This window comes from Actinia tenebrosa, unplaced genomic scaffold, assembly GCF_029948245.1.
Source record: "Actinia tenebrosa isolate PJP-AT-01 unplaced genomic scaffold, QUT_ActTen_1.0 PGA_scaffold0__85_contigs__length_37466705, whole genome shotgun sequence".
Lineage (NCBI taxonomy): Eukaryota > Metazoa > Cnidaria > Anthozoa > Actiniaria > Actiniidae > Actinia > Actinia tenebrosa.
This window is the reverse complement of record NW_028292569.1, coordinates 18,919,131-18,943,961: the sequence shown is the minus strand read 5'-3', so window position 1 is coordinate 18,943,961 and position 24,831 is coordinate 18,919,131. Positions and strand designations below refer to the sequence as shown.

Sequence of the window (24,831 nt, the reverse complement as noted above, 5' to 3'; positions counted from 1 at the left end):
ATACGGACATACACGCTTTGCAAAACGAAAATGTAAACGAGGAGCCTGGAAACGAGTTTGCACGAAAGCGAGGTCGGTCAGCCCTTGTTTGGGACTGCGGCGGCTTTTCCCTGGAAGGAAGCTCGCGTTTTGATATAAAATGAGCTCTGATTCAAACAATCCAAAGCTTTTAGAAACAGATATCCCCGGATCGTCACTTGGTGGAAGAGCTCCAGCTAATCTGAAAGTAGAGGAACTCAAATTCTGGCTAAAATGTAGAGGAGATCCCGCTAAAGGTCTGAAGACGAAAGCCCAGCTAGTCAAACGGTAAGACAACAACAACTCAACCTACGTTTAATTGAAACAAGCTTGTATTATTGGCAGCGAAAGAAAGAAAATAGACAAATCGTGAATGACATAACAGATCTAAATAAATATTGAATTCAAATTGAAAATTTAAGAAATATCTGGAGTTAATTTGACTCGTTTGACTCAATTCGATTGAAAGTGAGATATCTCACCTATAGTTGTGTTCGATAGGCGGCCGCTGTCGACTTTTACATGAAATGACACTTTTCATTGATATAAGACTTAATATAAAAACCCTCCGTTTATTTTTAAGGGTGGAAGAGTACATCAAAGCAGGAAAAGACAAAAATATTGTAGATCCGGACGAAAACAAAGTGTATACGAAACGTAAACAAAGACAGAACAAGTTGAATTCGATTCAAACTCCATCTCAACACAGCCCTAAGAAAGCCAAGTTTCCAGATGATGGTTGGTCATCTAGTTTAAAGCGGATGCCACCTTTTAACCGTGCAGAAATGGATGCACATATTACAAAATCTGGCAAAATTATCGATCCTCAAAGTAAAGGGCATTCTCTTCCAACTGGGCTTACAAAAGCGAAAACGTTTTTGGCGGACGAGTATCTGAAAGAGATAAAGGCTGCAAGCGACAATGGGTACTTTTATTTTAAATCGCTATGTCATCATAGCTTTAGAAAAAATGAACCTCCACACAAATTGAAAATAGCTCTTGATCTTATAACCGCTGAAGTCATAGAAGCATGTTGCACTTGTGTAGCTGGCAAAGTGGGAATTTGTAATCATGTTTTAGCTCTGATGCTTAAGCTTTGTAAATTTTCATTATGTGCATGCAATGATATTAAGGATCTGGACTCAGAGGATGATGTGAATCCTCATGTTGCCTGCACCTCCAATCTTCAAGTATGGCACAAAACGGGACGAGGTGATAAGATAACACCAAAGCCAATCATGGAAGTCATGGTTAAGAAACCCAAATTAGATGATTCCACAGCAAATAGACCAGGGTTGAAATGTCTTTTATATGAGGCCCGAGGTAACCTAAAATCTCAGTTGAAAGACGAAAAGAATTTAAAAGCTGACCTGATGGCCATTAACCCTAACATGCCTTTAGCTCAAATCCTGGATACAACTGCAACCCCTGAATTGAAAGAAACAAAATTTGGCAAAAGTCCCTCTGGTTCCATTGCAAGCTACCAACTTCAATTCACAGAGTCAAATTTTAAAGTGTTTTGTGATTTGGAATCCATACCAACCATTATACATGAAGATATGAGAGATCTTCCTACAGAATACCCTAAATTCCCACTTAACCCAACTGAGCCATACAAATTACCAGACCACCTTGAACAAAAGGAAGTCAACTTACTTACTTACCTCTTGGTTGATGCAGATAAATTAAATGACATTGAGAAAAAAACTCGTAGCCAATCCACATCAAATGAATGGAAAAATGAGCGAAGATTTAGATTTACTGCATCTAATTTCAAGAAAATCTACATTAGACAAAGAAATCATGAGTCACTTGTAAACAGTTTGATCAATCCCACCCCAATTCATTCATATTACCTTGAACATGGTAAAAGATATGAGCCTATTGCTTTAAGGCAATATCAAAGATATATGTACTCAATTAGAAGACCTGTGGTGTTATTCAAATCAGGCCTAGTTGTAGATATGGATGCACCTTATCTTGGGGCTTCTCCGGATGGCAAAGTAATTGAAGTAACTTGTGGAGATCAGCATGGTTTAGTAGAGATCAAGTGCCCCCACACAAAATTCCATGTGACTCCCCTGGAGGCATGTTCAGACAAAACTTTCTGTTGTGAGGAAGTTGATGGGAAGCCAAGGCTCAAGGAGAACCATGAATATCATTACCAGGTGCAAGGACAAATGGGAGTAAGCAAGGTGAAGTGGTGTGACTTTGTCATATATACTAATGTAGGAATGAGCATTCAAAGAATCCCATTCAATGATCAGTTCTGGGACACAGTTAAAGACAAAATGACAGGGTACTTTTTTAACAAGTTTATTAAAACAGCAGCTGAAGAATTTTGCAAATTAAGAAATGATTAGGACTGTAATTGGACATTTCAGTATTGTTCAAATATTTAAAATCAATTTAACATTTCAAGGGCTTTCATATTGTCAATGGTTTATTACTCCAATTATGAATTAGTTTTACTTCAAGTTTAATTTACTGTTCAAATTATGATACTTGAAGAATAGCCCAAATGGGGGCCAAAGAAATGAAAGGAAATGCAAAGGAATGAAAGAAACTAGGATGCTGTAATCCCAACAATATGCAACTGTAATAGCATGACTGTTTTGTATTCTATGAACTTACATGGGATACAATAAGTATCAATACCTCATAATTACAATATTTCATTGTAAGTTCATTATAGTAATTTGTTTGTTTCTTTTTGCATCTGGACTTTAATAAAGTATCACAATTAGTAGTTATTATCGTCATCATTTCTATTTAGCTAAATAAAATGAAAGACTAGTTTACTTGACATTGGTACACTCACTGGTGTCATTGGCAAAAATGAATAGTTATCTCATGATTTTGTGTTGATTACCTACCAGATCAGTACATTTAAAGTGATATCTATTTCACACATATTGTGACTGACACTATTGGCTAAAATATTTTTGTATTATAATCAATGTTATTACACTTTAGGCCTACAGTAGTTTATACATCAAATATCAATTATAATAATATATTATAATATAATATATATCATATATCAAGTGTAATTACCACCAAAGAAGACAACCTATCATCAGTTTGTGATGCATTTGGCACATATGTCTACATTGGAAATTTGATGTATAAACTATACCCTACTCTTTCTTGATTATGAAACACAGTCTACTAGACTGAAATAAGAGGATTACGGGCATTACACAGGAATGCACACACAGTCCACATTTGATTAACCAGTCCTATTAAACTCAGTGGTACTTCGCCATCCCAAATGTGGTAGTTCTTGATCAAGTTAATTGCCCTCTCTATATGGATGCGCACACTAGCAATTTGCTGGGTTTCAATTACATCTTCCTTTGACATTTGAGCCTCTTCTCCAAGAAATGGGGGGTAGTTAATGGTCACTCCTAAGGGAAGAATATCACCAATAGTGAAACCCTTATCTGCCATCACTGAATCTCCATCATCAAACTTTAAATCCAAAAGCCCACTTCTTGTAACAATCTCTCGATCTGATATGCTTCCTGTGTAAAGTTGACTGATGAACGTGATGGCACCATTTGGCGCAATACCAATCAGAGCTTTGAAGGTAACATGATTCTTGTAAGAGCTAAATAGTTCAGAGTTAAGCAGCAGTCCACTTGGCATTTGACAACGGATTTCAGTACAGTCAATGATGACCCTTGTCTTAGGGTACTTCTCCTTAAAGATTTCTGGCATTTGTTTATTTACAATTTCCCTGGATGGCCAAATATTAATTTGTGCAAACTTTAAATACATATAATTTATATATGTTCCAAACAATCTACTGACTGTTGACTGGGAGACTCCAAAAAGGTGAGCTAAATGCAGCTCAGCAAATCCCCTTCTCAGTCTACATAGTGCAAGGAAAAATTCATCAATGACTGTCAGTTTTCTCGGTCTGCCAGATTTTGTTTTCGTAGTGTTTTCAGATAACTCATCCTCCTCTTCATCTTCCTGGTTTTCATAGAAGTCAGCAGTAGCATCCTTGTTCTTAGTTGAGTAATACCTCACATTTTCCCCTTTGTCTCCAGTGTTCAAAAACTTAAATATTGACAAGAATGTCTTATAGTTAGGTAAACCTGTATAAAAAGCTATGTTTTCATCTGACTTGAAATTATCTAGCTTAAAAAGCTTGGTTTCTGCATCACTTAACTTGTTCTCGAGCAGCTGGCATTTCTTTTCCAGTTCCTCTTTCTCAGCTTCACGGTAAAACACAGTCTCCAGAGCATCACCACGCTCTGACTGGAGTTCAGCCATTATCTTCTTGTTGGTTTCTAGCAGTCGGCGATTTTCGATTTGAAGTTCGATAAACTGACTTTGGATGTCCGATAATTGCTTTTCTAATTTTTCTTTGTCTATTTTGGCTTCAATAAGCAATTCTTCTACTGTGGGCTCACAAATATGATCCACAGACTCTCTAGTCGAAGCTTCTAGATCTGGTTCGATGGCTGTTGAGGGATGTGGAGGTGTTTGACGATTAGTTGGCGACTTTCTCTTTCGTGGAGACTGAACAGACCACGCAAATTTTGATGGAATGCTTCCTGGCTTTAGTTTAACAATTCCATTAAGCGATTTCTTCATGTCCGTGGTTTTAAAATGTCTTGAACAGACTTTAGTGCGACTAGTCAGTTGAAAATCCTTTCCTGGGACTCTTCGTATCAAGTGAATCCATTTCTTACGTAAAATTGCATCCTTTGGAAAGTTGAAGAAAGAAATTTTATTTCCTTCTGCATCCCGGTGGCCCTTGAAAGTGCACTCAGGCACACAGCAGTGCGAAGGCATTGAAAACCACAAAAAAATAAGCAAAAATGCTGGCGAAATATTACAAGAACACAGTGCTTCGAGCTCTTGCTGTAAACAAACGAGGGCTGACCGACCTCGCTTTCGTGCAAACTCGTGTCCAGGCTCCTCGTTTACATTTTCGTTTTGCAAAGCGTGTATAAGATATGGATATTTTCATTAGCCAAATTTATTGCTTATAGTAAAAATTATCGAAATTGGGATTCCTGTGGCTAATATTAACCGCGGATGTTAAACCACAGAAAGCCCGCGCAGTTTGGTGTGTGTGGTGTGGCTTCGCTTATTTTTTATAAGACGAATGTTTTCACTGAGCTGGCACATGGAAAATTTAAAGAAATCAATTTGCTGATTATTTGCTTTATTGATGTTGCTTTGTGGCATAACAGTGAAAGTTTTATTGATATGTTGGTGCCTTTTTGACTAAGGTTGTATGGTTTTTACCTCATTTTGTCTATCTGTCTGCCTTATGTCTCTCTTTCGTTGCCATGGGTTTTGACCAAACAAGTCACTGTGATAAACTTAAAGTGCCTATCACCTTTCTGAACATTCACAGTATTGTTTCTACTTGGGGTAAGATGTTGGATAACCCAGAAAAATATTATAGTTTGAGTGCGACTTCTTGAAGTTATAAAGGTTTTTTCCTATGCCATAAAACTCAAAACTGAAATTGTATCGGGCTATTCCACATCTTACCCCATGTAGAATCAGTACTGAGAATATTGTCAGAAGGGTGATAGGCACTGTTAGCTTTAGAAACTGGTTTTTTTTCTCTCTCTTTTAAAAATTAACGAAATAGTTGACTGTTGTTTACGATAAATTTCGCTAATGCCATAAAGTACTTCAAAATTTATATCAAATCACTTTAGTTTGATAAAACCAGTAAATATAATCTAGCGTTCGACTTATAGCTTAACCCCATCTATCTTTCCCATGATGCCTTGCATTCAGTTTTGACGTAAGCGCTGCTTACAATTTCTGTATCATTTCGGTATTATATTCACCATTTTCCATACATCGTTTCACTGGTCAAACACAAAGCATTCAAGCGAGGCGCCAAGGTACTTTCAAAGGATTATTCAAATTTGAACCTTGCAACCCTGACTGAATGCTCTGTGTTTGGCCAGTGAAGTCTGGAAAATGGTGAATACTTTTACCTTTACTTTAACTAGTTTCCAAAATAATAATATTTAGAAATCTGTCTTTTGGATAGAATAATCTTTTAATATTTATAGTTTTTTATTAGACTTCGAACACCAAATTATGTTTACCTGAACTTCAAGAAAAAAAATATATGCATAAAATACAGAAAGAAAAAAAAGATAAATTTGCACTAGTAAACAAGCAAGCAAAGTTATTATTTATTCAAGTTTTCTCGAAAAGAGAGGAACTATAACCAAGATTAACTCATTCTTGATGTGAAGTTTGATGAAACGATGAAATAAACGCTTCCCTATCTTGGGATAGAAACTCTTGTCTGATTTTATTTTTGGTTTGAGGGATTTGGGCACACACACACAAAAAACGTTTTTTTTGGTCCTTTGAAAAGGCACAGCTGAGGCAATTTTTGTAGACCACTTGCACTGAGTCCCTCGAGGAATTGTTCTGGGGGACAAAACAACGGATTTTTTTTGTTTTTTTGCATAAGAAAAGACGGCCTATTGTTTTGTCTCCCAGAACAATTCCTCTAGGAAATCGATGAAAGGGGTCTATAGGTTATGATACACTCAACCAAAATTACTCGATTCTGATTGAATAAGAGGAGTACAAATAAGTCCCAAATTGTACTATGTAGAGTCCCAAGTGAGTGGCTCCATTTTGTTGAGTGTATTATATGATGGTAAATGAACTGAGTGGAGTGCAATTTGGTTTGAAATCAAACGCGCGATTTGTAATTGCAAGTTTGATTTCAGACCAAAATTGCGCGACACAAAGTTCAATTACCATTTAATCATATCCTTTTTGTAATCATACACAAGAAAAGGATTCCGACGTTCTGCAACGTGTCTATTCATACCATACCACTAAAAGTCCGTGGGAATTCAAAAGTTTATTTTTCAAATTGCACATTCTTTACATACAGTTGACTTGCTAAATGATTTACTATTAAGCGATGCTAATCTCGTACAAATGAGCCCTTTTAAAAGTCATATAACACAGCGGTGTTTATCGAATGAGGACTACACACCGAATCAAAATGTCGAAATAAATTTTGTTCTGGATTGACTAGATTCTCACGCATGTACGCTTTTATATTTCCACGAGAACACGAGGCCAGTCAGTCCAGAACAATAGTTGTTCAAATTGGTCGCCATTATTATGACCAGTAATCCAATACTTAATTATTGGTTAATATTCTGGTACCCAGAGCTCCTCGGCTTCGTTTCTACCCGTCGGAGGAGCTCTGGCTGAGAATTATTTGTTACCTTCAATCGGCAATGCGCAGGCGTCTCATTCAGACACGCTTATTGGATTCTCACGTGAATCGTGCACACGAAACTTAACGAAAGCATGCGAGGTCACTGAACTGTGCTATTGCTGGTGTACTGTACGCGGATCGGAAGGTCTTACACAAGAGTCTATCCAGAAACATCCAGGTTTAAAAGCATTTAAAGTAAGTATTCCATAATCTGTTTTCTATAATACTTTCTGCTTTCCTTAAAGTATTTGGGAATATAGGATTAAAGTTGTAATTGCAATCAAAAGGGTAATGGGCCTTTATAATGTTAATCGAGTAAACAGATGTCGAATAAAGACTTTGCACCCATCACGCGATGGCAGCCATGACAGGAGGCAGGAACACTTGAATCTGGTCTAAATTAATTTACATTCTCGACTTTCACATCCCCATAATGCCTTGCGTTTTGGGGGGGTAACCAATCAAAAAACTGTCCCAAATTGAAAGGTTTCTTAATTGCATTTATAATATACCTGCTTATGTCTGTAAAATACTGATTATGAGTTTATACCAAGTTATTTTTGCGTGTACAGATCATCAAGAGTTTTGGTCTTACAGAAAATGCATTGACTTACGAAAAAATGTTTAAAATTTACCTTAAACGTCTTCAAGCTTCTATCTTTTTCTGTTTTTTACTTCTTCATTTTATCTTTGGATACCAAACAAGGTATTTTCAACATTGTCTGATCAGCCTTCAGCAAAATAAGTGAGATTTTTACCCTCTGATTACCCCCCAAAGACGCAAAGGATTATGGGGTTGTGAAAGTCGAGAATTGAAAAGAATCCAGTTTCCCAGGGAAAAACGACAATTATTGTGCCTCCAGTCAATAATGCCATCTCGGTGATGGCCATGGCGCAAAACCTCTATAAATATTTTTTTCAGTATAAAGAGTGATACATAGCTAAAGGTCTGAAGTCTTTAGAATAGTTCAGTGCGCATGTGATTTTATTTAACTAAAAAGAAAAGAAGGTTTATACAAAAGAAGGTGTCAAATTTGTGATAAAATCGGAAGCGCACTGAAAAACATATTTCTCCCTGCGGCATTTCTAATGGCGACCAGGTTGAGTTTTTGTCATGTCTTCATGGTTTCTGTTCAGATAATGAAAATATTTGTATGACCAGCCATGTGTCAGCAAGAAAGAGCAAAAGTAATCTGCTTAAAATACTGCCAAAGAGAAGGATGTTAAATATAGCATGTCTTACTTAAAGATGAGTTGCTTTTTCTTCTTTTTTTCTTTCCTTCATTCCTTCCTTCTTTCTTTTCTTCTTTTTTTAAGTTCTTCATTCCGTGCATAGTTAAGTTCATTCAATACATTCATTTGAATTATCAATCATGCGCACTCACTGCGCAAACCGTAGTGCGCGTGCGCGTCAAACTAATAACCGCGGGAAACTTCGAACCTTTCTTCCTTCGTTTCTCCCTTCTATCCTATCTTCCTTACTTCCATACTACCTTCCTTCCTGCCATTTTTCAATCCTTTCTTCCTTCAATCCTCGCTTACATCATTTTTAAAGTATGTCTTTTATGGATTATATTTCACTTCCGGAAAATTGCGCATGGCGCCAAAAAATGGATTATGCCATAGCCCTTGTTCTTCGCCGAAGGCCAGAAAAAACGCAGGCTTTGGATACGAGATTGAAGAACATATGCCTCGTGCGCACTGGCCACTGCGCAAACCGTAGTGCGCGTGTGCTTCGATCCAAAAGCCGCGGAAGACTTTGAACCGGAAGTAAAAAATTTCCAATCCTTGATCTGCCATTCAATGTTAACAACTATCATAAAGGAAACGAATCGGGTTCAAATTTCTTTACCTTGAAAAGCGGGCATGCCACGCACGTGGAACAAAAAAAATCTAAATTCTGGCTCCTTTTACCAAAACAAATTATTTAGACTGCTTAACATAAGCTAAAGTGACCATCCTTATCTTGCACAAAAGAGTCAACTTGCTATCTTCAAATCTAAATCAATCGCTTATCGTAGGGCTTTGTATTCTATCTTGAAAGCCAGACAACAATACCTCGGGCCGGGTTCGTTTGGAATGGAAATTAAAAATTGATAATTTTGATACGTCGATAGCTCTCCCAGCGAGACCAGCCTTACCCTTAGTTATTTCGTCAAAACTTTTTTTCGCTGAGAAACGATAAGCCCATAATCAGTTGACCGTAGCTTTCGATGTAAAACGAATCAGAGCAAGATCGAGTGCTAAAGAACAAAGGCTAGTTAGCCAGAGTTTACAGAACTTATATGAGAAGGGCTAGGGTCGTACTTTTAGGCCTAGTGTTTTAGTAGGCCAGACAGAAAAGGAACCGACGGAACTGAACTACTCCTTCTTTAGTCTCATTCACATCCATGTGTTTACAGCTTGAAATTGTAGAATTTTGAAATGGGTAATATTTTCCAGCGACTTCTCAAGTCTTGCAATCCCAAGCAGAAATTAAGCCAAATTGAAGCGGCTAGCTCTCAGCAATATATACTACAGTAAAAACCCGCGTGTAAGAACCTAGCGGTTGTATTCACTCAGTGTTGTTTTTCCATTTTTTTAATATTTGCTTTTCAATATGTTCGAATTCGCATAAAAGTAGGTTAAAAATATGAAAAAACAAACGTGTCTATATTTTTATGACGGGAGGTACGACGGGAGGTACAGAGAGAAGTCAAATAATTCAAGAAAGCTATTCCAGTTCCTTTGCTGAAACTGTCCTGTAAATTAAATTCTACTTATCAGACTAAAATACAGCATCTTAAAATTATCCTGCATGTCAATTGTGGCTCAATAAGTTTCCATTCTCCAGGAATATATTTGTCTAGAATCCAGAAAATACAATTTCTGCAAATTGGAAGAGTTTGTTGTCATTAAGACAGGCAGTTGTGTCAAATCATTGCGGCTATACTGACAACTTGGTGTAATCATAATAGAAAACTTTGTTCTAAAATATCTTCAAGTTTTCAAGTTTCATTGTTGATTTATGATTGTTTTTCCGAGGGGAATACAAATTGATCATATTAAGTCTTTAAAATGCTGAAAATCCTAGGCGAATTGGTTTACTGGTTATTTGACATCAGCCGTTTAGATTATTTCCAAAATCACTACTTTTCCCCCTGAGTATAGCTTAATAAAAACAGTTCGCATTGGATTGTTTTTGGCGAGTTTTAGCCATAAATATCGTTAACAGTTCAAGCAAAACAGAGTTAGGCTTGTGTTAAAGGTTTTTCATACTGTATTCCTAAAAAGACAATTACCTGAAGCGAAAACAGTGCTAGAAAATTCCAATCTTTTGATTTGAAGTTGATACTCATTATTCACGCCTAAAAATCCAACTCATAATTTTCCAGTCAAACCAGAAAACGTTTAAACAATAAAGTTATTTAGATAATTGGTTTATCAATAAGATAATTTGAACTAGAATTTTTGTGATCTGTACACCACCGGAACGAAATTGAAATCCTCCATCTTGTTTTCTTTCTTTAAAGAAAAACTTCAAAGTCGAATTTGCACAGTGCGTAAAATAAACTCCAGGAAAATTTAAGAACACGTATGATCATTTTAAAGATGCTATATACTTGTTTGAACAGATTTTTTCTGAGACTTATTTGCTAATTTTGGACCAATTCAGTGCCATGACTTGTCTGACTTGGCTTGATCCGAGAGGCTATAAGCGACTTTTACCATTATTCTTATACATGCATTAAACGAGTTGCTCTTAAACTACCGCACATAGACGCTTCTGAAATGCAAATACCCTCTTTATCGAACTATCTAGAAGTTTTTTCGTGTATTATTTTTCTGATTTGCTGGGCTTTGGAATTACAGCTTTAAGTTAGCAACCAAGTTGAGAAATATTGGCAGTTTTCTTAGGACAATTCAGTCATAAAACAGCAAGATTCAGTCCTTGAACTCCTATTTTCTATTTGCTAGACAGCATGAATTAAATAATCCAACTTCGGTTTATATCTGATGAAGTTAGAAAAATTAAAGAAAATAAAGTAATTATTTTAAAGTATTTGTATACCTTTCCTCTAGTGGTAACAAACTTGTGTTTCAAGCAAAGATGGCGGTTTGGAAGACGTTGCCAAACAAGAGGTAACTTTGTCGAAGGTACAAAATTTTTGAATGAAAATTCTACTGCAATTTGTATACAATATCTTTTTATATTTTCTTTTCGCATGTGAAGCTCGCCTTTTTATCATCATAAGCAATAAATTCTCTTAAAAGTGAAAATATTCCAGAGTTCAAAATAGCATTCATGACTCGCGCCGACATGACGACAAACTAAGCCGGTGCCTTACAGCTTCAAACATCACGATTTCACAGGATAAAGTGATAAAAAAAGAGATATATAAAAGAATGAATAAAATACTTCAATATTGAAGAAAAAGTTTCCTCCACAATGTAGTAGACTATAAATTTATCCAACCATTTTTGGTATTTTCTTTGCAGCTAGTACTATGTTTCGTTTCCTAGTTTTCCTCTTTATTAAGTCACAAATATTAAACCTACTCTAAGAAAAACTAGTACCCCATTCACAACAAGGCTTAAACATGTTGTAAAGAGGTTTAACTAAACAGGTTTGGAAAACTATCTACGAACACTGCACAATCTTTGGTAAAATAAGGCATGTAAATCTTGCTCTGACAATATTTCAGAAAGTTTCATTATATTGTAGGTTTCTAGTTTCTCATTTTTTCCTAATGAAAACATGGTTTAACTAAACATGTTTAGGTGTGAATGAGGTTTTTTGGTAAAAGCTATATAACATGCTAGTTATATTTTATCAAACATCTTGATTCGCCTCTAGTGGAGATGTGATGTGGTGAGGTGCCCTCACACGACTGCTTTGATGTGTTCAATATTGTTTGCTATCTTCTCACTCTCCAATGTCAAAATCAATGTCAATATTACGAATTGACTGTAAAAACCGTAAAAATATGTTTTATCCTTTATATAATGGTAGGAGTTTAAAACTTTGAAACAGAAACTGGACCTTTAAAAGCCAGAGAAGCTAAAGAAAACTGTCCATGGAGTCTTGAGATCAAGAGGTGCAAAGATGTGACCTGGACGACTAATGTTGTAATTAAATGATTTCTGCAATACTTTAGAAAATAGAAATAGTTCTGTATCTTAAAAAAAGTAAGTCCATATTTGCTTCAACTCTGTTTAAATTCAATAAATAGAAACGAAAAATCTGTAAACAGAGACTGAAACTTTCCCAATTGGGCGAAGAAATAACACCACTGCAGAATTTACCAGTTATAAACGTCTTTATTTTCTTATCATTCCAAAGTATTAATTTAAACAAATACATTAATATTATTAGTTAAGCTTGTTCTTTTCCTTCCTCATTCTTCAGCAATTATGCATGATTATTTTCAATTAGTATTACAATCCTCATAAACACAAAATAAACATCAATCTTTATAGTGTACGAAATTAAAATTTTAAGAGAAATTATTCATTACTCTTATTAACTTCTAACTAACACTGTTTTACTTAAAACATTATACCACTATCTCTAAACTTAGTTGCCAAAGGACGTTTAGTAAAATATGCTTCTTGTAAAATAAAAACATAAGTCCTGAAGTTAGGCGAAGAAAATTTAGTTGTCTAAAGTGAACACTTAGTTGAGTCCCGGAACCAAAAAAGAAATATTCAAATATTATTGTGAGTTAACTTTTCTTGGCTCTTCTTATCTTCTTTAAAGTAAATAAATTAAAGGATGTACTTAGTTGAATAAAAAGTTGGTTTGAAAGTTTCTTTACATCATGGACGTTGTGCTAGCTCCCATTCAGGGATTCACCTTCAAGAAATACAGGCCTCCGTAAAATTAACAATTTAGAAAACATATCACAAAGAAAGTATTTCAAAAACCAAAAGAAGTAGCATCAATATTACTTTGATTTTTACAACAAATATTTTCAATGAGTTAAGATTTCTTCTAAGTCGAGGCAGTGGAGAAGAAAGAGCTGAGCTTCATTTGGCGACCCAAGACATGATCTAGCAGATATATCAAGATCCTTCACCTGACGATACAAGAATTCCTTTACTTATTAAAAAGTTAAGGATTTCTTGTGTGTCAAGTAAAAGCATTTGAAAGTCATGTTTGGGTGTTCCTTGTCATGATTGCGTTGTTTCTTGTTCCGTAGATCAAAACTTGGGGAGATAGACAACCACAAGTTCGGATCTACGGGTCGAAAAACAGTGCTATTACACGAGGCCCATGTCTGCCGAGGAATGGGCGTCTGTTTCTTGTGTGCATTATCCCATGCGCTCAAAACAATGCAAGAATGGACTGTTTCTCTGTCTTTTTCCTCAGGCTTTCTGAAACATAATAATGGATTAACTTTTATTTAAGTACTATACAATTTTTCAGGGTTCTTATTTCAGGCTAAAACAGAAGATTGGCGCTGATGTAGTTACATAGTTGCAGTGAGTGCATTGTATTCGCTGAAGGAGTTGCAAAATAGACGACTCAAACACAATAAAACGATCAAGAAGGCACTAACAATTGTTTGGCATACCAATTAAAAATGAATGTTAAAAGTAAATCAGCTTTGAAATGATCTAAAGTCAAGATTTAGGTGGTTCAATTGTCTTTGTTTAGCACCAACTCTAAGCTTTTTACGAAGTTCAGAAAACTCAAAGGAAATTTGTACCCTCTTACCGCGAAGAATGGCCATCAGACAACCAGTAGATCTCGAGCTCGTGTAAAGTTTGTCATTTCAAATTGAAAAACAAATTTCCGTTTCACGGTAGGAATTATTAGTCTTGTAAGTCGTACTGAAATTGTGTTTGTACTGTACGAGTGAGTAATAAGTCGGTTGTAATCAAGCCAGGTACCTGCTTAGACCTAGATACAAAATACGACAAACAAACCAACATTTATCACGGAGTCAAAAACTCTTCACGAATTTGACACAGGCGCCGTGAGCTTTAGAAGACTGTACACTGGATCGGCACCGAGAAGTATTCCTTCTTGTGGCCAAGTATTCAGTTCGCGAAACGAAACAGTTTGAAACCAAAGTTCGTAGTGTGTCCCAGAACAGACCGCTTTCCTTGGCAAAATGTATCGCTTTTGCAGCCGGTTCTTTGACTCTAGATTCCCAAGAAAATACAATCAAAAAAAGTTCTCTAAAATACCTGAAGAAGAAAAGAGAGTTCCTTGGTACGAATCGAAGCTGATCATTCGTGATCGCCGGCAAACGCGTGGAAAGGACGCTCTCAGAGCACTTCGTCTGGCTTTTCTACAATCTGTCATGTGACCTTTATTATCTAATGACGTCAGACCTCTTAACTATTGTCTGGAATAAAATCAACGCCTAGTTTAATCCCCCTCCTTTCCCCCCTCAAATATTTTTACTCTTTCAAATATGGTCTACATTAAGCAATTAAATGTGCTTTTTAATTATTATTTCAATGTCAAATTCAATTCTTCAGTATTTAAGTTTCAACTTCTTTGAGATTTGTTAACATAGGTAAAAATATTTCAATATGGTATTTCGTACAAAAGCCTGACTGCTAAAAAAGGGATGTTTTTACTCATAGTTCTAAGTAAATCAACATATGCTTTGTATTTTCTCTCTCTCTCTCTCTCTCTCTCTCTCTCTCTCTCTCTCTCTCTCTCTTTCTCTCTCTTTCTTTCTCTCTCTTTCTCTCTCTTTCTCTCTCTAAGAAAGTCACAATTTTCACATTTACAGACTTACAACATGGTATAATTGAAAATAATTCGAATACAGTCGAATCATTGTCATTCTTAATATTCACCATTCTTCAGTTATGTTCATGGCTTTAATTCGATCGCTGAGCATTAACAATATCAGTTCAACTTCAAAAAGGTCTTAAGCTTTTCTAAGCTATATTAAAAACTGATGAAGGAAAATTCAACTTATGATGAGCAATATTTTTGATATTATATTTGAATTAATTTGTAAAATGATAGATTTTCACCACAATTTATACCTCAATCTTTAGTGAAAACAGTTGTAAGACTGTAAAAGTCAATAGTTATATATCAAAATTGTCTCAAAGCAAACAACCCTGAGTTAAGATCAAATGATGAATATCGAAGAACGAAAAATGGCCAAAGCTGAAAAATTTTAAACTCTGATTCAGACTTTGACTATCAGTCTCGTATTTAGTGGGAGCTCAAACTCATTTTAGCTTAATGGTAAAAAAATATATTTAAAGGTAGCTTTGATGTATCTTTAATGCATCTATAAGATATTAGATGTTTTATTAAGACTTTGGTAGCTTAGTTTTTGAGTCAGTTTATATGCAATTCATTAATGAAGTCGGCAAAAGCTTCAGAACTGCACGTCTTCTTCCGAAAGGATGTGAAGGAGCCAAAACCAGACACAACACACTGTATAAACGGTTCCTAAAGTATAATGATAATAAAACATTTTGTCGTTAGTGTTTTGAAAGCCATGGAAATTTTTTTCCTTAAACGAAACTATTATCTTAGCTTTAATGACCACTAATTCATTTGGTGCTAGACACTTTGAACAGTTGTTCACACGCGAAAATCGAGTTTGAAAAGACAGAAATCTTTTGTGGGGCAAAACATCCATTGAAAACGAATAATTTTCCTATAAACATACATAAGCAAGTTTTCAATTTTGCGTTTACCTTCATGGAACTATTGTACGTATAATTTTTTCTTGCAAAGTTTAAGATTTTCCCATGTTACGAGTGAAAGTCTCTTAAGAAATTATAGCATCTTGCTTAGAACTTTCTTCATTAAAAAATCATATTCAGTCAGTTTTAAAATTTTGTTACCAACATATCCTTCAAACTTACGATCACAACCTATAGCTAGTAAATCTAGTTAGAGCTAAGAAATTGTTAGAGTATAAGAGAAGGATGTTTTTCAGGCCACGTTTTTGGAGGGAATGTAGTATAGAAACAATATGATCCAGTTCTGCAATTCATGGACTGACCTTGATTCTCAGCTTGTAAAACTTGCACTCCTTTTAGAGCAGAAAAACTTATATTAGCTTTAACACTCAATATCTAGAATGGCTACACCATACTAGGTTAATTCGCTTGCAGTTAATTGCTTCTTTAAGCCATGTTTTCTTCCTTAGATTAGAGTTTTGACTTCAAACGTTCTCCACTGGTTGCATCCCTGTCAGTGCATTTGCAACACATGGACTGATCTCAGTCAGAAAAAGACTTCAGCTGAAATATTACTTGGTGTTAAAGTCAGTTCATTTGTTGTACATATTCTTAAGTTTATAGAGCCTGGAAAATTGATGCAGTGCAATACAATTTGGAAGTTATATTTGTTCAAGAAATCGCCCATGCTTGTTCTTCCTTGAGTCTACTAAAGTAGGTTTAGAATGTGGTTTGTTTTGTTCAATATTCTAAGGCTTTCATCCAATAAACCTTTCACTTTTTAAATACGGTTTTGAATATGATATTTCCCTCTTCAAATACGAGAAAATTTGAGGAACATTTTCACCCATAAGAAGCCAAGCCATTATATAATACTGCACTCACACATGCAAAACTGGCCTAGAAAACTGACTTGAAGAATTGTGTAGAATTTTCTCTTTCAAAATAATCATTAAATAAAAGAGTTACCTGTTTTTTATTCTTAGATAAATGTGTAGATTAAAACAAAGCCCTAGAATTTTTAGCGAGTTTATAATTTTTTTCAGTTAAATCCGCAATCAGTATCTCTATTGATGGAAAGTTCAACTCGGTCCAACATTCAGTTTAACATGGTTACTTTGCTGATTAACTTTCGGTAAGCTTTTAAAGATATTCCTTAGAAACGACACTTTTTAACGCTTAGTTAAGAAGAAATTATAAAGTTAAGAACTAGACTTTTCAAAAAGATATTTTTGGAGGGTTGATAAAGAATGTAAAGGACCAAGAAAACATGAACTGAGCTCGAAGGATTAAAATTCAACTGTATAAGCTGGCAGGCTTAACAGTAAGACATGAGCATTTTAGCCCATTTTCCTTTAATCTGAAGGTCCATTTTCTTAGATATGAAGATATAAAGAAGATATATGAAGATATGAAGATATTTACAGCTATAGTATCGCATAAAAATCTAAAAGCATGTGATTCAAAAGCCAGTTTTTCAGACCTCAAATGTTTAGAAGTTTATAGCTACTTGCAAAAGGAAAGTCAGTCAACTTTTGTGGTGTAATTCAAATTATGTTGCATGTTAAGTTATAATCTAGTAGGATTTCTGGACAACACTTAATACATTAGTTTTTACCTCGAAAGATTTTAAAATCCTTTTGCTGCTAGTTAAGATCTTGAGCAATCAAATAGCAAAGCTAAGTACAGATTGCATACAAGCCATTGGTACGAGTCTTCTTCATTCAACGTGTAAACTTTAGATATAGCCTTCAAACAAAACGTTTAAACGGATCGCTCTTCCAACATTAACTCATGGGGATATTACTTTTTTATTTTTTAAAATATGGAGACTAAATTAATTCTTTTTCTACGCTTTTAGTCCAATTATTTCAGTATATATACAAACTTTTTTTACAAACCTTGTTCAAACGCTGGCTGTATTCAAATACTCGTGGCCCTATCGTACTAACGGTTACGGACTGGGAACTATAGACCACTCCCTATATTAAGTCTTACCTCCAAATTCAAATTGCATCAGCGAGAGAATTTTGAGATGGAAATTTTATGAGAAACATCGCGTCGATAGCTTGCCTCGATCCTCTTTCATGCTGATGGCTTCACAGTCTGCAGGCTTCTTTTGACCTTTGCCACTATCTTCGACAGTTTCGATGCAATTTAATTCCACGGTCTGTCTGTTTTAGTGTCGGGGTTCTGTCTTTGTAATTTCCAATTCAGTCTAATGGAGAGGGGGGAAAACGAAGCAATATATAAAGGAAGACTTTATTTCTTTTTTCGACCTCAATCAGACTAAAAGCAATTTAGCCTGATGCCTTTGTATAACCGGTTGCAAATATAAAACAGTACCCAGTCGTACAGTAGTTAGTCTTATTTTTTTCAGAATTTTTTTTTTATGTGCGAATGAAATTTTTTATAAGGAGTTAATATTGGGCCATAATTGGCCAATTTGCTCAAAAGGCAAATACCGACTTCTAGCTCAAACGAAATTTTTGGATATTTCACATAGATTCTTGAAACAAATAGATAATTTTTCCTTACAGTTTATATAGGTAGAGATCTGCCCGTCAAAAATGATCGCTGTAGCAATTCAGCTCATGTCAGACAAACTACAAATATACACACACAAAATCAAATCCCTTTTAATTTGCGTCCAAGTTGCTTTTTTCAATGCCTTTTTTTCACATAATATTCTACTGTTTCCAAAGGTTTTTTAAAGTTGGACGAACTTAGCTTCTTAAACTAAATCCAAGAATCATTTTGAATTTTTGTTTTCTTCAGAGCGATTAAAATGTAACACAGTACATTGTGAATGAAGTTGCTCAGATCATCGCGAAAATGTGTCTTCAAAATATGTCTTTCAGAGAAAAAGTTGTCAGAACTAACGAAGGATTTATTCAGAGGGTATCGTGATATACGGAAATAATATTCTGAAGGCTTAACAGCTCCCCACGGAGAGTTTGAAAGGATCTTATATTAATCACGCCATCTTTACGACTCTGGTGTCAAATTCAAAAGCTCTTTGCATAAAAACTAGACACTCGACAGACACCAGCGCAAACACCACAAACCTAAAACACCTCTCTTGCAGTTCCAATTTTCTTTAAAACCTAAAAAGATTGGAATTCTATGCTATATAACCTTCAAACCACTTCAATAAACCCTAAAACATGATTTTGAGGTCCAGAAATTTTAAATTTTTGTCTGACTTCGCAATCTTATCAATATCATCCAATTGTACAAAACAAAGCCTGGCTTTCATATTACTAATTCGAACTTAAAAACACAATTTTAAACCACTGGCTCAAAATGTACTTAGCTGGCTTATGCTTATATTTAGAATTTTCTAATATTTTTAAAGGACTTTATTTAAGTCGAGAAATGAAGAAGAAAAATTCATTTTACAAACTGACCAAGCCACATGTAAGGTCTTCAGCACGCGTGGGTAAGAAGACACTTATTGCCGGCACAACTCTATACGTTAAGACACTACAAATTATTCATTGCTGTATTTCAACGCTAATATGTCTAAATCTACGCGCGACGACACATACCTTTTAGAAGAGCAGTTCCAGTCTCGTTATCAGCTCTTTTTATACTCCACATGTTGCGAACATGAAAAACATTGTACTTTGAATAACCAGCCGCCACAGTTGTTTATTCATTGTACATGAAGTACAAATGAAGTACAACTTAAGCAAAGCCATTTATAAGCCTAGATTTTGTGCACTAAATAACATAGACTACTGCCTTTGCAGCTGGTAAAAAAATTCTATGACTTGGAAGAAGAAAAGCTCTAAAACTGAGATCCGGCAGCTCTCATTCCAGCACTAATAAATGTCTGAACGAGCTGCTTAAACTGCCATTCTAGCTCATGGTGTAGCACTGTTGAAATATTTTCAAAGGTAAAAATAAGTTCTGTTTGCTAGCAAAATAATCTTCCCTCTAGCTCGTACAAAACAAAATAGAATTTTTAGAATTATAGAGAAATCATTGTGGTTAGTTAAGACTTTGGTGACAGCTCTGTTAGGAAGATAAAAGAGTTCACAGACTGTTAAAGCTAATCTGAAGAACAAACATGTCGGTTTTAGTGTAAAAAAAAATATTGAAAAGAGCTAACGAAATCGCTTCATAATGGTTCTCTGTGTCTTATCGGTAGTAGCCATCAAATAAAAGCAAAAACTTACCAGTTTGACAAAGGGTTGAAAATCTAGATGTAGGCTCCACAGCTAACAGCTAGCAAGGAAGCTGCCAGAACTCTCCTGTCATAAAATATGTTCAGTATTACCGAATTGAGTCACAATCCGTTAACTTTTTGGTTCCCGACAGATCCATGTCCATGTTAAAATCTTGGAGCAAAAGAAATTTCTCGCTTGTAATCAGATACGATTTTCTTCCTCTGTCTGGGATCTTGACCGCGCTCTGCAAGCTATAAATATATATGTATATATTTATGTATACTGTAGGTACATATTGACAGGTCTTGCAAACAGAGCACTATACTCTACGTATGTCTCGCAACCTTTGAAATATTGCTTTCATAGCTTATCAACTGTATTTTTGTCCATCGAGATTTCTTTGTACATGTTTTATTATGGTCTGATGTCTATACAAAGATTCGTGTCGTGGTCACATGACCTCATAATATGCAAATGAAGAAATCGATTCAACATCAGTCCCTTGGCCAAAACATTCTGCAGAAAAGCCATTAAACTTGAAGGAGTTTTTGATATTTTCGTGCTTTTTACTGCACGCATGGTATAACATGGTAACTTTTCGAGTGCCCAGATAAGAAATCGGATATCGTGATCTAACTTACCTAATTGACCTTAAGTCTATTGTACTGCAGAAAATGATAAATGAATTATGATATCACCTCAATAATTTACAATGAGCCGCAACCCTTCAGCTAAAAGAATTTTTAAATCAACAACAAAATGGCAACCTACTCCTAACAAGACCAAACTTTAGAAGTAAGAATTATGGTTGCCGTGCATTCTGTATATGTGGGCCTATTCTGTGGAATGATCTTCCGCTATATATAAGGAATGAACCATCCAGTGACAGTTTTAAAGAGAAACTTAATGACAGTCTTATTTAATTCATAAGTTAGGTCTTTCTGACGCCTTTTATTACTACTGATATAGAGTTACATTCATATATACATATCCATTTCTCATTATCCATATAGTCTAAGGTTTATGTTAAAGAGCTCATCCCCCCCCCCCCCCCCAGCTTAGTTTGTCTAGTTATTTGAAATATTTATTCTTTGTGTTCTACTCTCCCACTGTTATTGCTGTATTTTATAATTGTATGTATATATATATATATATTTATATTTATGTTGGTGGGGAGCAGCTACATAGTAATAATAATAATAATAATAATAATAATAATAATGATAATAATAATAATGATGAACACTTTATTGGGTTTTTGCCAAATACAATCGTAAATCTCGCTACTTATAGGTAATTTACAATTGGCTACTTAATAATGATAATAATAATAATAACAATAATAATAATAATAATAATAATAATAATAATAAACAATTACGTAACCAAGCCCTGCAAAGCGCCTGTTGGCAATCTTTGGTCCTCTAATTCGGCTATTTGAGTTTAACATTTTTCTTCATAGTCATGGAATATTTCATTAATGTTTTTGTTTGTCTTTAATGTCACGCTAGACGTGCAAACTCCCTATCCTATGATCTGAGAATGATTGACAGGTATATGACCATAATTTGGTTTCCAGTCATAATCCTATGATTATTCTAACTAATTGATCCGATTGTAGGTCCATATCTCATAATATAATGAGGCACACTCTTGTTACGAGTGGCCGATTACTTCAGGATTATATTCTCTTTAGTCACGTGACGAGATAAGTATATAAGGGGTCGTGCACGCTTATTTGTCAGACTTTCGCGCACTCTAATCCATAATGCTTTTCTTATAAATTGGGATGCCTGTGGAAAAATACCACAGGGTGCCCAAGCGAACGGGTAAGCTACACAGAAAACTTCTTATCGCTTTATTTATATTTATGTTTGTAATTTTGTATTTGGATTTGTGCCGATTGCATCTATTGGCCACTGTAGATATGTTTATAGACAAACAACCTAAACATGAATGGTGTTTCAAATCTATGTGACTTCATTATGACGTCACATAAAAACAACCTTTTGTTTTAACGAAGAGCCATGGTCGTGGCAGAGGGACAAATCAGCAACAACACGAAAAAAAAAAATACTTTTAATAATATTATATACAGGATTTACACCGTTTTATACTGAAAATGTTTGAAAATCAGACATACCAGAGTCATATCTTGAGAGTATGCAAAGTTAGTTCAAATTCTTGGGGTTTTTTTTCATACTATCTGTCCCCTTAGGAACAAGCTGTGACGTCATAGTGAAAACGGGTATTTCTGAACTAGAACAGTTATGGGGGAGAGGTGGGTGAAATTATGAAATTATTATAATATGTGTTTTTCTCAATCTGTTAGTCAAGTTAGATCACCCTCTGATGCTACTACCACAGGCAACCCATAGATAAAATAAATTATTTTAATTTTAAAATATTTTTCATGATGTCACTTATAATAGTCCCCTTCACGGTTCCCTGCGCCATTTTGAAGGCCGCCTCGCCTTTGCATAGAAGCGAGACAAACGGTGAGCTTGAAATTAAAAGAGACAGTGTGAATAATTGTAGAAGGTGTAAAAAAGTTCTCTATCATTTCAAGCTTACCTTTCGTCTCGCTGCGATGCAAAGGCACGGCTACCTTTCCAGATGGCGGAGGGAACTGTGAAGGGAATATTGTTGTATTGGACTTCAATTGCGTACCTACAGCCCACGTTCGAGAAACGTCGTTTCTCGATGCTGACCAAGAGGAGCGTGAGCTCTGGGTACGAGATTGATTCGACTCCAAAAAAGTTTTGAAAAAAATTGCCATTTTAACCATTATTTGCACAATGACGTCATTTGACTCTCATTGCCAAGATGCTTTGTGAATTTTCTTTCTTATTTGAATTTGTATTCCCTCATGAGAATAGTGAGACAATTGGTGCTAATTAACTGAACAAAAGAAAGTGTGCAAGGGAGTCTGGTAGTAGAGGTCAATAACGCCATAGTGCAAATTAAGGTCAAACCTCAGAAATAATTAGATTTTTTTTCTAATTTTACCTTTTTTTTTCAGTATCGGTCATCCAGCAAAACCTGACAACCAAAGATTGCCATGACGACGTAAGGGAATATTTTCTCACTGACAGATAGAACAACCTTATTTGAAAATAACTTATTGAATTAAAAATAAACGACATTTCACAAATAAAAGCAGAAACTAAGCAAAATTCAAGAAAAATATTTTAATTACTGGGTTGCCTGTGGTAGCCCAGTCTTGAAATGCGCTGCCTGTCTCAGTATTTTCCCGGGTCAGAAATGCCAAAATTGCGCAATAGTACCCAGGGGTCTTCACAGCACTACCCGAGTCCTTTGTGGACATATGATACAGAGATCCCTTGTAAAGTGTCATATATATTCAAGTGCCAATCAGCCAATGCAGGATTAGGAATTACTGGGGTGTATAAACTGACCAAGAAAGTTCAAGATGCGCCGTGTAAAGATCTTTCTATTATTTGTCTACTCAAATTTTGTAATCCAGCTTAGAACTCAAAGCAGTACTCTATACAGAACGAGTCTAAGTTTAAGCTATTTTGATAACGTATCTATTTCACGAAGGACTAGCGTACGAAACGTCAATAAGTTTTTCATCTTTTCACGGTGTATAATTTACCTTTTCATCATTACTGTTTCATTAGAAACACCGACGCAGCTCACACTAGTTTTTAGCTAGTTATCTCAGCTTAATCTCTAGGAAAATAAAGCTTCAAATCTTTCCGTGAGTAAACAAATGCTATGTTTAATTAATAAAGTTGTGGTAGATTGCCTTTACCTCGTTTTAAGTCACTTTTACTTTAGATTTTTAAAAAGATATGCAACTGCCGGCCATTTATTGTTTTGAAATTCTTGACCGACTGCTTGTCAATGAGACCGCTTCTATATGAAAATACTAAATGGCCACCAGTTTAACTAGTCTTTTTTTCTGGGGATTTTCCTCTGCTAAATTTGAACTTGACGGATTTGGGTAGACAGAAATAGGTTACTCAAAAATAGAAAAGCTTCACTATTCTATATTCTATTATTTTCAAAATCAAAAAAGAAAAACGAAAAAAAGGACCAAAAGCGAGAGTAGGTATAATGTTTAGGTCACCCATCCAAGTGCTAACCCTCCTCAGACGAGCTTGACTTGAATCTCGAACGACAACGATTTATCCACTGGACCACGGTTCCAGGTGAATCAGCATAACAATAGCCGTGAAAACAAATGCACCGAATAGACTAGACTTTTTAACATTAGTTTTTCAACCGATTCCGTGCGTGGCAGAGATGCAAGGGATTAGCCGATATGGTCTGGGGGCCGGCTGGTCTCTCCCCTGATGCTTCGGCTAGAACATTTTCTTGCGTAATTCGTACAACCCAAGGGCAGAAGGATTTAATCGCCGTCAGGTCCGAAGTCCATACGCCGCCTCAGCTCTGCGGATGTCTCGGGGGTATGGCAAAGTGGAATCGATTTTTTGAATTTCTTTTGCTGGGTTCGAATCTCATCTTATCCACACAAGATTTTTTCTTTTTTTTTTCTTAATCTATTTTTTAGTAGATTTAAATCTTCAATTAGTGAAGAAAGATTTTTATTTCTATAGTCTGTTGCTTATAACCTAACCCTGTATAAGTTCGATCAGACGTTATCATATCAATCCGAGAGTAAAGCTATGCTTTCCTATCTTTCCTGGGAATATTTGCTGACAAGAAAATTTCCTCCACTTGGATGCCCGCAAAGGACTAGTGGGTGGTGCTGTG

At 35.4% G+C, this 24,831-nt stretch overlaps 2 protein-coding genes and 3 long non-coding RNA genes across 7 annotated transcripts; 2 read left to right on the top strand and 3 right to left on the bottom strand.

The window, feature by feature from the left end:
- Positions 1 to 42: 42 nt before the first annotated feature.
- On the top strand, positions 43 to 6,312 carry LOC148913641 (uncharacterized). The gene is made up of 2 exons (XM_089034530.1): positions 43 to 306; positions 602 to 6,312. The coding sequence occupies exons 1-2, from the start codon at positions 140 to 142 to the stop codon at positions 2,379 to 2,381; spliced, it is 1,947 nt and encodes a 648-aa protein (XP_088890656.1). The 5' UTR covers positions 43 to 139; the 3' UTR covers positions 2,382 to 6,312.
- On the bottom strand, positions 3,190 to 4,827 carry LOC116305599 (uncharacterized). Its single transcript, XM_089034537.1, has one exon. The coding sequence runs from the start codon at positions 4,825 to 4,827 to the stop codon at positions 3,190 to 3,192; it is 1,638 nt and encodes a 545-aa protein (XP_088890663.1).
- A 1,083-nt stretch (positions 6,313 to 7,395) lies between the features above and the next one.
- Positions 7,396 to 12,354, top strand: LOC116299700 (uncharacterized). Its single transcript, XR_004197503.1, has 3 exons — positions 7,396 to 7,456; positions 11,324 to 11,398; positions 12,255 to 12,354. It is a non-coding gene; the product is annotated as an uncharacterized LOC116299700 (long non-coding RNA).
- Positions 12,355 to 12,542: 188 nt separating this feature from the next.
- Positions 12,543 to 14,625, bottom strand: LOC116299699 (uncharacterized). 2 transcript variants are annotated; one of them, XR_004197501.2, is made up of 2 exons: positions 13,962 to 14,625; positions 12,543 to 13,618 (listed from the first exon to the last, which is right to left on the bottom strand). It is a non-coding gene; the product is annotated as an uncharacterized LOC116299699 (long non-coding RNA). The 2 variants fall into 2 exon arrangements; XR_004197502.2 differs by having other exon boundaries at positions 14,438 to 14,625.
- Positions 14,626 to 14,677: 52 nt separating this feature from the next.
- LOC116299698 (uncharacterized) lies at positions 14,678 to 18,281 on the bottom strand. Of its 2 annotated transcripts, none has more exons than XR_004197499.2 (3): positions 17,912 to 18,281; positions 16,237 to 16,266; positions 14,678 to 15,674 (listed from the first exon to the last, which is right to left on the bottom strand). It is a non-coding gene; the product is annotated as an uncharacterized LOC116299698 (long non-coding RNA). The 2 variants fall into 2 exon arrangements; XR_004197500.2 differs by lacking the exon at positions 17,912 to 18,281 and adding an exon at positions 17,815 to 17,886.
- Positions 18,282 to 24,831: the final 6,550 nt, after the last annotated feature.